This window comes from Anomaloglossus baeobatrachus, chromosome 3, assembly GCF_048569485.1.
Source record: "Anomaloglossus baeobatrachus isolate aAnoBae1 chromosome 3, aAnoBae1.hap1, whole genome shotgun sequence".
Taxonomy (NCBI): Eukaryota; Metazoa; Chordata; class Amphibia; order Anura; family Aromobatidae; genus Anomaloglossus; species Anomaloglossus baeobatrachus.
In genome coordinates, this window is record NC_134355.1 from 511,469,549 (window position 1) to 511,486,446 (window position 16,898).

General features: G+C 49.6%; 1 protein-coding gene across 1 annotated transcript in view; it reads right to left on the reverse strand.

The window, feature by feature from the left end:
* The window catches only part of LOC142295479 (vomeronasal type-2 receptor 1-like), a 144,674-nt gene that overhangs the window by 40,819 nt on the left and 86,957 nt on the right, over window positions 1-16,898 (reverse strand). Inside the window, exon 4 of the mRNA XM_075338577.1 lies at window positions 88-318. Within this exon, the coding sequence (XP_075194692.1) occupies window positions 88-318 (231 nt within the window). The remainder of the gene's footprint in view (window positions 1-87; window positions 319-16,898) is intronic.

Below are 16,898 nucleotides of genomic sequence, written 5' to 3' on the forward strand. Positions count from 1 at the left end.
TACACTTTAAACTGAAATAAACGTATAATGTTTCTCGCTTCGTGGCTCAGTAAATATTACAATCAATATTCTACATTCGGCACCTACCACTCCATTTCGGGTGTTCCAGTATATTGAGCTGTTGTCTATTTTAAGTTCATAATTTGCTCCAGTTCCATGTGATTTATAGTGTCCAATTTTTGTAAAAGACAGAGTATTATTTGAAAACCATTGCCAATTTAAGATGTCATAATATCCATCTACATCTCCTGAACTATCAAATTTGATAGTTTCATTTGTGAAAACTGTGATTTTTGCTTGCTTCAAATAGTACATAAGCTGTTGAAATAAAGAAATCTTATTAGCATTCCATATAAGCAATACAACAGGTTCAGTATGCATGGTAAAAGGTCATTTCCATGTTATAAGGTCATTCATTACAGGGGGTTTTGAGTTATAGACATTCATGGCATATCAAGTGGGTAGAAAGGCCTTTCCTGTAACAGTAAAGCATTCATGTATTTGTGACGCCCTGGCCTATCAGGTCGTCACAGGGTATTGTGCAATCTGCCCTCCGGCACAGTATCTGTGGCGCCCCTGACCTGGTCAGGCACCACTGAGTACTGCACCCATGCTGGGGGCAGTACAAAACAGGTAATCCAGAAGGCTGACCGAGGTGTGGTTACACAGGTGCATAGTAACCAGGTCTCCCACATGGACCTTTGAAGTGACCCCTGGGGAATCCAGGAGGGGGCGTGGCCTCCATCTCCACTCAAGGGGTGTGGTAGAGACTCTGGTTGCTAGGTGGTGTAGGCAGGCACAGAGGGGAGGGAGTAGTGAGCCAGTAAGTTAGTGCAGCTCAGGGAGAGCAGTCGCAAGAAGCAGACCCTGCAGGGTGTCACGATCCTGACAACGCACGTGTAGTGGTTACTGACAGGGAAAAACGGTCACCTGGTAGTGCCACTTGAAAACCACCTGAGGCTGGAGGCAAAGCGGTGGCTGACTACAGGGACTGCCAGGGAGGTACCAGGCCCGTACGGGTTACAGGTTCCCAGAGCAGGGGCCCATTCAGTTGGCCTGCTCAACCTGCTGGATGGGGCACTTCAGACCCTCACCATAACACCACAGAGTCTGCAGCCACGTAGCAACGAGAGGGCCCATAGTTCACAGGAGGCAAGCAGCCGGAGTGACCTGGTCCAGGCTACAAGCAAGCGGGCTGAAAGAGGGAAGAACAGGAAGATGCAACTTCCCTGGGTGACCCCCGTAGGGACTTCAAGTCGGGGTCACCCCAACAACACAAGGGCTAGAGAAGGCGAGTCAGTAGCCAACCTCACAAGTCAGCGTGAAGGAATTCCTGGTTCACCCTGGTCATCACAGCTTCGCCCGGGTTACTCACCTTCTGCCATCCAACGTGAGTAAAAACCCTGAAAGACAACCTTGCTGTACGTGTGAGTCATTCTGCGACCTGTGGTTCCACACACCTACACAGGGCCCTGGGGCCTGCCTCACTCTCGGGAGGCCACTACAACTGACTGCACCCACCATCAGCCCCAGGCGTCCCCTAATCTGCAGTGGTGGTCACCCTGCCCGCAATACCGAGAGTGGCGTCACGAATCCCAATACAAATCAACTTACCCATGACCAGAAGAAATCTCCAACACGTGCCGCTCCTGAAGTCCCTGAGGCGCCCTGCACCTGAAGGTAATGGGACTTGGTAGCGGGCAACACATATCCACCCTCCTTGGTTAACGGATCCCAGTCCACTGGTGTTGTTAACAGCTAGTCCAATTAAAATCCTAGGAACACTTCCCACTTGAACCTACCAGACACACCATTGGGGGCCTGAAGAGAATAGGGCCGCCCACATGGGGGGGTTGGTGAGGAGAAAGTGAGGACAGTGACAGTTGAGAGTGAAGGAGAGAGGAGGTGAAGTGGCTCTCATGCGGAGAGGCCACGGAGGAGAGCTCCTGTATACTAGGTGGCAGACGTTGGTCTGGGCCTGGTGGGAGCTGTAACCCGGTTGCCGGGGGACATTGTCAAGGGGCATGGACTGCCGAGGAGGGCAGCCGGCGGCCTTGAGCTGTAATCGGGCAGGGGCCAGGGCACAACTGGGTACGTGGACCAGAGGCCGGAAAGTAGCTTCACGCGTTCCGGTAATTTACCCGACGGGGATGAAGACTTCAAGTGTCATCCCCAACCCGCTCCAAAATCGGAGTACTAGCGCACCGATGGGATAGGACTTTCCCACTACAGTCCAAAGAAATCCTACGCGTGAACCCTGAGAGCAAGCTCACTCCGTTAGCCATACGGGTGAGCGGGACCCGGAGAGTTTCATACCGACGGGTCCAATAGAGACTAAGGTGCCAGGAATAGGGCCACAGACCAACAACAACACCAGGGGCACGGATCCAGGCGTGCTCCCCACAGGCTACGGTGGTGATCAGAAATTTGGTTTACAAGCCATCGGTGTGGTTATTCTGAGACTGAGTGAGTACAGTGGAAACCCCCTGCACCTATTCCCCAACGGCACCAGAACAGCATCCAACACCAACGGGCCCCGGGACACAAACCCCCTACCCACGGAGGGGTTAAACATCAGGCTGCCGTACCACCGTCACCGGGCTCCCCAACGGCAGCGGTGGTCTCTCACATTACCACACACCGTAGGTGGCGTCACGAACTTTCCAAAAAAACCCCTGTACATATCCCCCTTTTTAATTCGAGTGTCCGCGCAGAACCCCCGGATCTGGACACCCCTTGAGCCACTGCGGCTCCGGATCTGAGCGGATTGACCACTGGCGTGGGGGCGGTACATATTTTTAATGGGGAGAGAGGAGAAAACTGTTGCCAAACTTTTCTACTATCAGCTGATCATTGGAAAAACGGGATCTGGTGTTAAAATTCCAAATATCCGTTCCTTCTTTCATTTACACATCAAGAGATCCCACCTGAAAATCGACAAGTTCAGTAGACTTCTCACCCTATGTGTATGAGGGCCTTAAAGGGAACCTGTCAGGTCCCATATGCATCTAGAACCAGGAACAGTTCTGGGTGCATATTAGTAATCCCTGCCGAACAGTCCCTGTACATTAGCATACATAAACAGATCTTTAGAAAAATTATTTATAAAGATTGTTTATTATATGCTAATGATGCCAGCGACATGGGGGTTACTTCCTTTGGCTAGTCGACTCACATAGCATGTTAGCAAGCCCCTGTGGGCGTACTAACATGCTAATGAATATGCAGCGACGCCGCACATACCTCACTGTTCATGCTAGCTGGCGGAGGATGGATACGCACTGTGCATGATCCGGAATATCAAGCACTTCCGGTCATGCGCACTATACCTCACTGAAGCCGGAAAGCTTACACCTAGCATCAGTTTAGTGCACATGATCAGAAGTCCCAGGGACTCCAGATAACGTGCAGAGTGCTTCCATCCTCCGCTGACCGCTATAAAAAGTGAGGTATATGCGGCGTCACTACCCATTCATTAGCATGTTAGTACGCCCACAGGGGCTTGCTAACATGCTATGTGGGCCGACTAGCCAAGGGACGTAACGCCCTTGCGACTAGTTGCTGGCCTCATTAGCATATGAGAAACGATCTTTATAAATACTTTTTCTAACGATTTGTTTATGCTAGTGTGACGCATTGGACCCCAGGGGTCACAGGTAATAACACCTACCACATTCACACCCCCCACACCCACGGTGAGGTCACACACACGTCACCCGAAAGGGAGACCTGATGCCTCCCTCAGGGCCAGTAGAGCACACCAGGTGGGCGGAGTCAGGCAGAAAGACACGCCCACCGAGGAGACTACTGTTCTGAGGCAGGAAGTTCAAGGAGTTTAGTTTGTACAGTGACAGTGAATGGTAGTGGGGCAGTTGTCAGGGACCCAGGTAGGAGCCTGGGACCCTTGAAACGTCAGGCAGGCAGACAATGGTGCCCGCCTGCCGGAGTACCGGTACAGCAACCGGCGGAACCGTACGGACCGGGCCTGGGTTGGAGCCCGCAGGTCCTGAACCGGGGAGTCAACCGTGTACCGGAGCACCAGAAACCGGGTACTCAGACCCTGTCCTTGCTTAGAAGCCACTGAGTATAGGCAAATTGACTGATTGCTGGCTGGACCTCATGGGTTCATCCACACCCAAAGTCCCGAAAGAAGGCAAAAGCCCACCGAGACCGGGTGAGCGTCACCGCCAAGGGCCAAACACCCGATGGGCCAGCGCCTGCGGGCAACCAAGGGCTCCTCCGGCAGCTCAACGCCAGGGAGCGTGCTACCACTGCTCAGGCAGGGGAGCCAAAACACAACTACCAGAGGTGCACGGGAAAGGGGCCACCATCAACCCCACAGGGGACATCAGCAGCCGGCCGCGGGGACCGCAACATCCGAACTTTGGTTTACCAGTGACTCTGAGTGTGAAATTAATCGTGAGTACACCAGTGCCATCCGGGCATGACACTACACTGCGGCACGGCACCCTGCACCCCGACAACAACATCAGCGCTTGCAGCCCCCCAAGCCGGGCCCCGGGACACAACGCCCCTACCCACGGAGGGGCTGACATCTGAGCTGCGGCCGCAACACCGATCCCGGACGAGCCCGCTTCCACTCCAGCCGCAGCGGTGGTGCATCCCGTCACCACAACCCGTGGGTGGCGTCACGACCCGTAGAACGGCAACGCGGCCCTCCCCGGCTGCGCGCCTCGTCCCACAACACCACCACCCCGCTACCTCTCCCCTCTAACAGAGCGACATAGACCCCGCGGTCCGGAGGCGCTTGTGCCACCGACAACCCGAGCCCGGACCTAAAGCGGCTCGGCCCGAGCAAGCGGAAGAAGCGGCCGGGCCCCTCTCAGGGCGGTACACTAGTGTATACAGAGACTGCTAGGCAGGAATCACTAAGGCCTCCTTCACACGTCCATGTCTCCGATACGTGTTTAGTCCGTTTCCTCATGTGCCGGAGACACGGGCACACGTACACGCATTAAAATCAATGGGTCTGCACTCACATTTTTGTTTTGCCATGGACCGTGTGTCCGTGTGGAGCATACGTGTGCTCACACGTAGACATGTCTGCTTTTCTCTGGCATCACGGGTGTCACATGGACTGCACATGGACCGCACAGATGTGATCCGTGTGACACGCACAGGAGAAAGCACACGTGTCTGTGAATTAAAAGGAATTTCTATACTCACCTTCTCCAGCGCTGCTGTCTCTGCTGCTGCTGGAACTTTGCTTTCGATCCCCGCTCATTATGCTCATCGCAGATTCATGCCAATGTGGCCCGGAAGCAGCAGCAGCGGGGAGTCGGCAGGACCGGAGACCGTAGATCAGCACCATGGACAGCAACACCAGTGACAGGTGAGCAGAAATTTCCTGTTCTCCGTGTGTTATCATGGATGGCACACGAAGAACACATGTGTGCCATAAACATGGCACACAGAGGGCAATACGCACGTTTGACATGTCTGTGAAAAACGTGCGTGATTTTCATGGACGTGTGAAAGAGGCCTAATATGCAGCCAGAACTGCTTGTAGTTCTGGGTGCGTATTGGACCTGACACGTTCGCTTTAAGGAGAACCTGTCAGCACAAATTTGTAATGTAAAGATATGGCTGTAATGGCGTTGTAATCCTGATAAAGGGGTTGTCCGATCTACAGCCACAAGTCTGCAGTCACTTTATGTATCACTATATGTGACAGCAAACTTGTGAATACTCACGTTGCAAGCACTAAGTGTACAAAGTAGTTGGATCGGAGATCCGCTCGCAGCTGTTAACCAGTTATATCCCGCTGTAAAACTCTGACAGTGGGATTTAACACGCCAGTGGGGAGCGCGTCACACCTGGCTCCCCTCGGCACATCCGTGATGTCATTGCGGGGAGCCAATGGGTTGTCAGAATTACAAATTTTTTCACGCCACAACATTGACATAAAATGCAATAAGAGGCGATCAAAACATGATACAGTATCTACCCCACAATGGTATAAGCAAAAACGTCAGTTCAGGGCACAAACAATAAGCATCATACAGCACCAGATTCTAAAAAATGACATTATGGGTCTTTGAAAATGGCGACAAAAGCAAAATATATTTATGTATAACCAATTATATTATTTTTTAACTAATTATATAAAAATAAAACTATATATATTTGATATCGACATATTTGTACTGACCTGGGGAATCATGTCATGCGACTGTGATGCGATCTTGCGATTAGATCACAGCTGCGGAGGAGAGGGGGATGGAGCACTTTCTCCCTCTTCTCCACTGCCTGTCTCTGTGTACATCACACTGCGGTCGGATGACATGTGAGTGCAGTGCATTGTTTCACATGCATCCATAGACTTGTATGGGTGTATGTGAGCCAAGAATCGCTGCCAAACGCAGCATGCTGCGATTCATTTCTCATACCAATATAGCATGAGAAACCAATCACAGATGAGCACTGCCCATAGGTTTATACTGGTGCGAGTGCAATCCGATGTTTTATCTGATCGCACTTAACTGTGTAAAACTCAATTGGAACTGAGGCCTAACTGCTAGATCTGCAAGCAGAGAAAACATTGATTTTCTCAAAATGACAGCACACAACTCAGTAAGTGACACATCACTGGAATCATGGTCTCTGTCCCTACATTATGCTACTCTCAGATGGGGGAGCAAAAACCTGGTGACAGATTCCCTTTAAGGAGTTATGGAAATTCCCATGTTGCCACAGTAATGTGGCTTTTTGCTACAATCCCAAACTATAGCATTTTGTTATTTTTTCTTTGATCGATATTTCTTTTTCTGCTTGCGCCTTTTTAAAGTCACTTTTTATGTGCTCATCTGTTCGTTTAGGCTGCTTTCACACCTCCGGTTTTTCCTGTGCGGCACAATCCGGCGCTTTGCAGAAAAACCGCAACCGTTTTTTTTGCCGCCGGTTGCGGTTTTTTTGCATAGACTTTCATTAGTGCCGGATTGTGCCGCATGGGCTTGCTTTTGGTCCGGTTTTTGCCGCATGCGGCAGATTTAGCCGATGCGGCGGCCGGATGGAACGCTGCTTGGCACGTTTTTTTGTCCGCAAAAAAAAACCGCATTGCGCCGCATCCGGCCGATGCGGCGCGATTTGCAATGCATGCCTATGGATGCCGCATGCGGCGTCCTGCGGCAAACACCGCATCCGGCCACCGCATGCATTTTTTTCCACTGCGCATGCTCAGTAGCCTGCCGCAAGCGGAAAAAAACGGACGGGCCGCATGTCAAAAACGTATGCAAAGGATGCGGTATTGTCGCCGCATCCGTTGCATAGGTTTTAGAGCCGCATTGGTCGGCTCTGCTAAAACCGGATGTGTGAAAGCAGCCTTAAGGCTACTTTACACACTGCGATATCGGTCCCGATATCGCTAGTGTTGGTACCCGCCCCCATCTGTTGCGCGACACGGGCAAATCGCTGCCCGTGCCGCACAACATCGCCCAGACCCGTCACACATACTTACCTGCCCGGCGACGTAGCTGTGACCGGCGAACCGCCTCCTTTCTAAGGGGGCGGTCCGTGCGGCGTCACAGCGACGTCACTGAGCTGCTGCCTAATAGCAGCGGAGGGGCGGAGATGAGCGGGACGTAACATCCCGCCCACCTCCTTCCTTCCTCATAGCGGCCGGGAGGCAGGTAAGGAGAGCTTCCTCGTTCCTGCGGCGTCACACATAGCGATGTGTGCTGCCGCAGGAGCGACGAACTACATCGTTACTGCTGCAGTAACGATAATCAAGAATGGACCCCCATGTCACCGATGAGCGATTTTGCACGTTTTTGCAACGATGCAAAATCGCTCATCGGTGTCACACGCAGCAACATCGCTAATGCGGCCAGATGTGCGTCACAAATTCCGTAACCCCAACGACATTGCATTAGCGATGTCGCAGCGTGTAAAGCCCCCTTTAGGTTTCTATATGCATCCACCTGATTCATCATTTGTGACCGTTATGAAGTGGCAATCTTTCTCACAATTGTACTCCAGTCAACCACACACATAAAAGTCAATTTAAAGATGCCTGTAATTTTGGTGCAAAATTTGCTACATTTTAACCAATCATGTGCATCTTTTTAGCTAAAAGCATCCCAAAACGGATTAAAGCATATTTTTGTTCAAAAAAAGCATAAAACCATCCTCACCCAACTAGGTGTACCCCAAAAGTGATGGTCCCAAGACCTCCAATATTAAAACCTGACCTTGCGTCAAACAACATCAATGTAGATGGGGCAGGGAAGGGAGGACTGGGGCCCAACTGCACGGACACCCCACTATGGGAATCTACAAATATTCAGCCCAAGGATGGAGGGGCCATGTCCTTGTTTGCACATAGCACAAAAAAAAATCAATGCAAATCCAAAGACATAACCCAGAGTAGAAGTGGGTGTATGTGCCCTGAATAGAAACATGTTCACACTGTGGCCATTTCAAAGACAAAACCTAAGATTGAAACAAAATAGCATATACTCTGCTCTACTGTAAAAAATAAGTAAAAGGTCATAGTACACATAAATAATATATGGTAGTTGGTAGCAGATTTGGAGCTGTCCTGATTGGGTATTGCAGTAGGATGTCTTTCTGCTTTTTTATAAGCAGTGTGTAGCTTCCCATGGCGGCTTGTCTGTGCAGTCAGGTTCTGGTCATTTTCTGCCCTATTTACATTGATGCTGTTTGATGCAGGGTGAGATTTTACCCAGTTGGGTAACACCTTGTCATAGTCGGAAGGCTTTATGCTTTATTTAATCAAAAATTGTGTATTACGTAACCCATGTTATTTTTATGTACTATTGTTTCTTCTTTTTTTTTTACAGCAGGGTATATGCTTATTTGATTCATCTTTGTATATGAAATGGCCACAGTGGGAACGTGCTTTTATGAAGTGCAAGTCAGGAACCCCATAAGGGCATTACTGTGAATACTGGGTTATGGAGTCTGGGGGTGCAGGGGACCCTCTAGCCCCAGCACCTACTTCAGCTGGATGTGTGTCCAAGGGCGCACATCCAGCTGAAATGCATTGCAGCACTGAGACCCATTAGGTCTTTGTCCTGCAGTACCCCTTGCTGGCCAAATAGTGGTGGGCAGCTGACGTCGGTGGTACCGAAACTGGGGGCGGCGCATGACAGTGAAGTCATACACCATGGATGGGGACATATATACTAGCATAGGGACATGTATATCAGAATGGGGATATATATACTAGGATGGGGGACATATACACCAGGAAGGGAGACATATATACCAGAATGGGGACATAATTAACAGGAAGTGGCCCAGGAGGTGGGACATTAGTACAGGATGGTAGACATTACTATATAATGAATGGGGATGAGGGACAACTTGTATGTCATTATAGGATTTAGAATGCTACAAGAGCCCATACATCTGACCAACAAGCAGGGAGGAGGCCAGGTCCAATTTAGCATTGGAACCCATCAGACTCTAGTTATGCCACTGGCCCCAATCAGAGCCGCAGCTACTTATATGTATGGCTGCAACAAAGGGTGTTGGCCTCATCTGACATCAGATGCCCTCTGTTCTAAAGCTGACAGCATGCCCTGGGCCTTTGTGGCACTTTATATGCAGGAGTTGATGGTCCGAAAGTAATGAGGTGCGTTCACTCACCCATCCTCTCACAGTAGGCAGTGTCACAGCTCACCTCTTCCCCCTCCCTGCACAATGACATCTGCATGTCACTAAACTTGAGAATATGTATAGAAAACTCTCACAAGGAAATAGAGTCCCCTATAGTGTCTTATGAAATCTATACATGCTTTTGTGCAATCTACATATCTCCAAACAGGCAAGGCAGCAGGTTACATAAATGTACAGAAACCAGAATACAATAATCTGCAATCAGAAATACAGAATATAAGAAAAATCACACTCTGGTTTCAATTAGTTTAAAAAATGTATTGATATATTCTCTTTAAAGGGTGGAGCTTGTGTCGAGTCTCAAGGGGGAGCGAAAATTTTGCTAGGTTGGGGCCTTGAAATTCCTGGTGGCAGCTCTGGTGCATAACTTATACTATGGTTCATGTCATTAGTTTTGCCTAGGTTCAGTGTATCCGCAACACATGGAGGAAGCCCGACATGGGGTTGTCCACTAGTGGATAAACCCTTTAAGGCTATGTTCGCACGTTGCGTTTTTTCCCGCGTTTCTGCAGCGTTTTTAGCAGCAGCGTTTTTGCGCTAAAACGCATGCGTTTTTGTTTTCCAGCAAAGTCTATGGGAAAAGATGAAATCCTGTCTGCACTTTGCTTTTTTTTCTGCAGCGTTTAATTTGCATATTTGTGGTAAAAAACCATGCTGAAAAAGAAGCAGCATGTCAGTTGTTTTTGCCATTTCTGCAGCGTTTCCTTAACATTAGAGTCAATGAGAAATGGCAAAACGCAACCAAAATCAACTTTCCTGCGTTTTTCATGCTTTTTACCTGCTTTTCCACTGCGTTTTTGCCTTCAAAAACGCATGCTTTTCTGGCATAAAATTAAAGGGTTATAATGTTCCTTTACACACACACAATAACCGAAAATTTAAATGTTATAAAATAATAAACTTTACCTATTTTTCTGTTAATATGTACATAACCGCTATTATTTCATTAAAATTGATAATTTTCCATATGGTTTTAATATAAGTTAATTTTATACTTTTTTTCTCTTTTTTCATTATATTTGACTATTCCAACTTTATTTCTCAGTGTCTTGATCTCCAAAACGCATCTGCAGAAACGCAGGTGAAAACGCAGGTAAAAAGCGCTGAAAACGCACTAAAAACGCAGTAAAAATGCATGCGTTTTTAGCGCTAAAAAATGGTCAAAAGCCATTTGGTCAAAAACCAAGGGAAGGAAAACGTGCAGAATAAACTGCAGGTACTCCGACGCAACGTGCGGACATAGCCTTAGGCTACATTTCAAAACTGTTGGTGAATTATGCTGGCCTAATTTTTTTACAACTCTTCTCTGCATTCGAACTGCTACCTAAGTTTTTTAGACATAGAAAATGCTTCAGAAGTGTTGGGGGTATTCTTGAAGTTTCTTTTTTGTTGTATTATAAGTTGATTTTTAAGACAGCATTTATTTATTTTTCTACATTGAGAATACAATAATGAGTAGAGTTGAGCGCGGTTCGAGGTTCTCCAGTTCGCGGCTCGAGTGATTTTGAGGGCTGTTCTGGATCGAACTAGAACTCGAGCTTTTTGCTAAAGTTCGATAGTTCTAGTTACGTTCGAGAACGGTTCTAGCAGCAAAAAGCAGGGCTTTTTACAGCTACAGTGTGCAGGAGCCATCAAAGTGCTTTGGTTAGTAACCCGATATTTATCCTAGTTACGTGTGCAAGAAGCCGACAGTTCCCCGCTCAGCTCGCTCCGCCCCCTCCTGCATGCGGCATGTACACATACATACACACACACACATACTCACACTCACCTGTCCCCAGCCATGCAGTCCACGACACTGACATCCTCAGCGCCACATGACCCTGCTAGGCTCCACCCACTTCGCACTCCGCCGCCAGCACACATGGCTCCGCCCACCTGGCACTCTGCACACATGGTCCCGCTAGGCTCCGCCCACCTGACACTCTGCACACATGGTCCCGCTAGGCTCCGCCCACCTGACACTCTGCACACATGGTCCCGCTAGGCTCCGCCCACCTGGCACTCTGCACACATTACCCCGCTAGGCTCCGGCCACCTGGAACTCTGCACACATGGCACTGCTAGGCTCCACCCACCTGGCACTCTGCACACATTACCCCGCTAGGCTCCGCCCACCTGGCACTCTGCACACATGGTCCCGCTAGGCTCCGCCCACCTGACACTCTGCACACATGGTCCCGCTAGGCTCCGCCCACCTGACACTCTGCACACATGGTCCCGCTAGGCTCCGCCCACCTGACACACTGCACACATGGTCCCGCTAGGCTCCACCCACCTGGCACTCTGCACACATGGTCCCGCTAGTCTCCGCCCACCTGGCACTCTGCACACATGGTCCCGCTAGGCTCCGCCCACCTGACACTCTGCACACATGGTCCCGCTAGGCTCCGCCCACCTGACACTCTGCACACATGGTCCCGCTAGGCTCCACCCACCTGGCACTCTGCACACATTACCCCGCTAGGCTCCGCCCACCTGGCACTCTGCACACATGGTCGCGCTAGGCTCCGCCCACCTGACACTGCACCCATGGTCCCGCTAGGCTCCGCCCACCTGACACTCTGCACACATGGTCCCGCTAGGCTCCGCCCACCTGACACTCTGCACACATGGTCCCGCTAGGCTCCGCCCACCTGGCACTCTGCACACATTACCCTGCTAGGCTCCGCCCACCTGGCACTCTGCACACATGGCACTGCTAGGCTCCGCCCACCTGGCACTCTGCACACATTACCTCGCTAGGCTCCGCCCACCTGGCACTCTGCACACATGGTCCCGCTAGGCTCCACCCACTTGACACTCTGCACACATGGTCCCGCTAGGCTCCGCCAACCTGACACTCTGCACACATGGTCCCGCTAGGCTCCGCCCACCTGACACTCTGCACACATGGCACTGCTAGGCTCCGCCCACCTGGCACTCTGCACACATTACCCCGCTAGGCTCCGCCCACCTAGCACTCTGCACACATTACCACGCTAGGCTCCACCCACCTGGCACTCTGCACACATGGCACTGCTAGGCTCCGCCCACCTGGCACTCTGCACACATTACCCCGCTAGGCTCCGCCCACCTGGCACTCTGCACACATTACCCCGCTAGGCTCCGCCCACCTGGCACTCTGCACACATGGTCCCGCTCGGCTCCGCCCACCTGACACTCTGCACACATGGTCCCGCTAGGCTCCGCCCACCTGACACTCTGCACACATTACCACGCTAGGCTCCACCCACCTGGCACCCTGCACACATGGCACTGCTAGGCTCCACCCATCTGGCACTCTGCACACATTACCCCGCTAGGCTCCGCCCACCTGGCACTCTGCACACATTACCCCGCTAGGCTCCGCCCACCTGGCACTCTGCACACATGGTCCCGCTCGGCTTACCTGCGGTGATGAAGTCCCGACCTCAGTGCTGTCACTATCCTCCATGGCCGCCGCTTGTCACATCACCTTCTCTCGCTTCCGACCCGAGACTGACTAGCGGTGACGTCACGGGCCTCTCGCGATACTTGGCTGTGAAGGTCATTGAACTCAGTGACAGGTGCTGTCAGCACTGCTGTGCAGGAGATCAGCGCAGGTAATGTACCTCGCTGACAGCAGCACTTGTCATCCCCTGCAGTGACCTGGGCTGACCCATTGATGTTAGCTCAGGTCACTGCACTGCTCTCCCAGCCAATGGGGAACATCCTGCTCTTCATTGACTGGGACAGTGTGGATCATCATGGAAACCCCTTGGATTACACCAGACCTGGATTTGTTTTTCTTTCTAATAAATTGGTTAAAAAGGGAATGTATTGGGGAGTGTTTTTTCAAATAAAAATGTGTTTGTCGTCTATTTTTTTTTATTACTGACTGGGTTGGTGATGTCGGGTATCTGATAGACGCCTGACCTCACCAACCCCAGGGCTTGGTGCCAGGTGGCATTACACATCTGGTATTAACCCCATATATTACCCCGTTTGCCACCGCACCAGGGCACGGGATGAGCTGGGGCGAAGCACCAAGATTGGCGCATCGAATGGATGTGCCACTTCTGGGGCAGCTGCCGACTGCTATTTTTAGGCTGGGGAGAGTCCAATAACCATGGATCTCCCTAGTCTGAGAATATCAGACCCCAGCTGTCTGCTCTACCTTGGCTGGTGATCCAATTTTGGGGGGACCCCTACGTGTTTTTTTTTTTTTAATTATTTATTTAATTTAAAATAACAGCGTGGGGTGCCTCAGTTTTGGATTACCAGCCAAGGTGAGGCTGCTAGCTGTGGTCTGCAGGCTGCAGCCGTCTGCTTTACCCTAGCTGGCTACAAAAATAGGGGGAACCCTACGTCATTTCTTTTTCTTCATTTTTTTGGCTAAATACAAAGCTAAGCACCGCAAGTGCCACATGAAACGCACCAAAGGGTGCAAAATTACAAAATGCAGGAGAGTGGGACATTATGTCCTTCTGCCATTATAATGACAGAAAAGACTGATATGAAGTGTACAAGCACAAGAAAATCACCAGAGCGCTCTACGCTGTGAAAAGCAGTAGAAAATGGCACTGGAGTGAACATGTGACCGCCTCATGTAGGTTGAAGCTATGGATCCTGGGTAAATTTATGTATTTTCCCTCCTTCAGTTTTTTTGCAGTACACAAAAAAAACGGAAGGCACATGGATGACAAACAGATGACATACGGACCGTCTACGGAACGGAAACGGATGCCACACGGATGCACCCGTGAAAAAAAACGGACTGTTTTTTGCAGACTGCAAAAATGGATCGGTCGTGTTAATGTAGCCTTATTCTGATCTGCCGTTTATAAACAGCAGGCAGAAATAAGTGAATAGCGCCCCCCAGCGTCAGAAAATCTCCGGGGTTTCAGGGCTAGCTGAGACCCTGGAGATCCTGATTCAGGACTAGAGTTGAGCGCGGTTCGCGGTTCGTGGTTCTCCAGTTCTAAGCTCGAGTGATTTTGGGGGCTGTTCGAGATCGAACTAGAACTCGAGCTTTTTGCAAAAGCTCGATAGTTCTAGATACGTTCGAGAACGGTTCTAGCAGCAAAAAGCAGGGCTTTTTACACCTACAGTGTGCAGGAGCCATCGCTGGCAGCCTGCCAGAAGCTGGTAACCAAGATAAACATCGGGTATCCAAGCAAAGCGCTTTGGTTAGTAACCCGATGTTTATCCTAGTTACGTGCAGGAAGCCCACACTTCCCCGCTCAGCTCACTCCGCCCCCTCCTGCCCGCGGCATGTACACACGTACACACACACACACACACTCACATACACACGCACACACACACACACACACACACACACACACATGGTCCCGCTCGGCTTACCTGCGGTGATGAAGTCCCGCTATCCCGACCTCAGCGCTGTCACTGTCCTCCATGGCCGCCGCTTGTCACATCACCTCTCGCTTCCGACCCGAGACTGACTAGCGGTGACGTCACGGACCTCTCGCGATACTTGGTGTGAAGACGCCGGTCATTGAACTCAGTGACAGGGGCTGTCAGTGTGCTGGAGATCAGCGCAGGTAATGTACCTCGCTGACAGCAGCACTTGTCATGCCCTGCAGTGACCTGGGCTGACCCATTGATGTTAGCTCAGGTCACTGCACTGATCTCCCAGCCAATGGGGAACATCCTGCTCTTCATTGACTGGGACAGTGTGGATCGTCATGGCAACCCCTTGGATTACACCAGACCTGGATTTGTTTTTCATTCTAATAAATTGGTTAAAGAGGGAATGTTTTGGGGAGTGTTTTTTCAAATAAAAATGTGTTTGTCGTCTATTTTTTTTTTATTACTGACTGGGTTGGTGATGTCGGGTATCTGATAGACGCCTGACCTCACCAACCCCAGGGCTTGATGCCAGGTGACATTACACATCTGGTATTAACCCCATATATTACCCCGTTTGCCACCGCACCAGAGCGCGGGATGAGCTGGGGCGAAGCACCAGGATTGGCGCATCTAATGGATGCGCCACTTCTGGGGCGGCTGCGGCCTGATATTTTTAGGCTGGGGAGAGTCCAATAACCATGGACCTCCCTAGTCTGAGAATATCAGGCCCCAGCTGTCTGCTTTACCTTGGCTGGTGATCCAATTTTGGGGGACCCCTACGTGGTTTTTTTTTTTAAATTATTTATTTAATTTAAAATAACAGCGTGGGATGCCCTCAGTTTTGGATTACCAGCCAAGGTGAGGTTGCCAGCTGTGGTCTGCAGGCTGCAGCCGTCTGCTTTACCCTAGCTGGCTACAAAACTAGGGGGAACCCTAAGTCATTTTTTTTTCATTTTTTGGCTAAATACAAAGCTAAGCACCCCTTAGTGCCACATGAAAGGCACCAAAGGGTGCTCCACTTTTTCTCCACTTTTTCTCCATTTTTTCTCCACTTTTTCTACATTTTTTCTCCACTTTTTCTCCATTTTTTTCTCCATTTTTTCTCCACTTTTTCTCCACTTTTTCTACATTTTTTCTCCACTTTTTCTACATTTTTTTCTCCTTTTTTTCTCCACTTATTCTCCATTTTTTCTCCACTTATTCTCCACTTTTTCTCCACTTTTACTCCACTTATTCTCCACTTATTCTCCACTTATTCTCCACTTTTTCTCCACTTTTTCTCCACTTTTTCTCCACTTTTTCTCCACTTTTTCTCCACTTTTTCTCCATTTTGTTCTCCATTTTTTCTCCACTTTTTCTCCACTTTTTCTCCACTTTTTCTCCATTTTTTCTCCACTTTTTCTCCACTTTTTCTCCATTTTTTTCTCCACTTTTTCTCCACTTTTTCTCCATTTTTTTCTCCACTTTTTCTCCACTTTTTCTACATTTTTTCTCCACTTTTTCTCCATTTTTTTCTCCACTTTTTCTCCACTTTTTCTCCACTTTTTCTCCATTTTTTTCTCCACTTTTTCTCCACTTTTTCTACATTTTTTCTCCACTTTTTCTCCATTTTTTTCTCCATTTTTTCTCCACTTATTCTCCTCTTTTTCTCCACTTTTTCTCCACTTTTTCTCCACTTTTTCTCCACTTTTTCTCCACTTTTTCTCCATTTTTTCTCTACTTTTTCTCCACTTTTTCTCCACTTTTTCTCCATTTTTTTCTCCACTTTTTCTCCACTTTTTCTCCACTTTTTCTCCACTTTTTATCCGTTCTTTTTCTATGGTCAGTCTACCCATTAGCTCTGCCATGCATACTGTAGCTCTACACCTACTGCACATGTTACTTTATGATTGACATCTCTT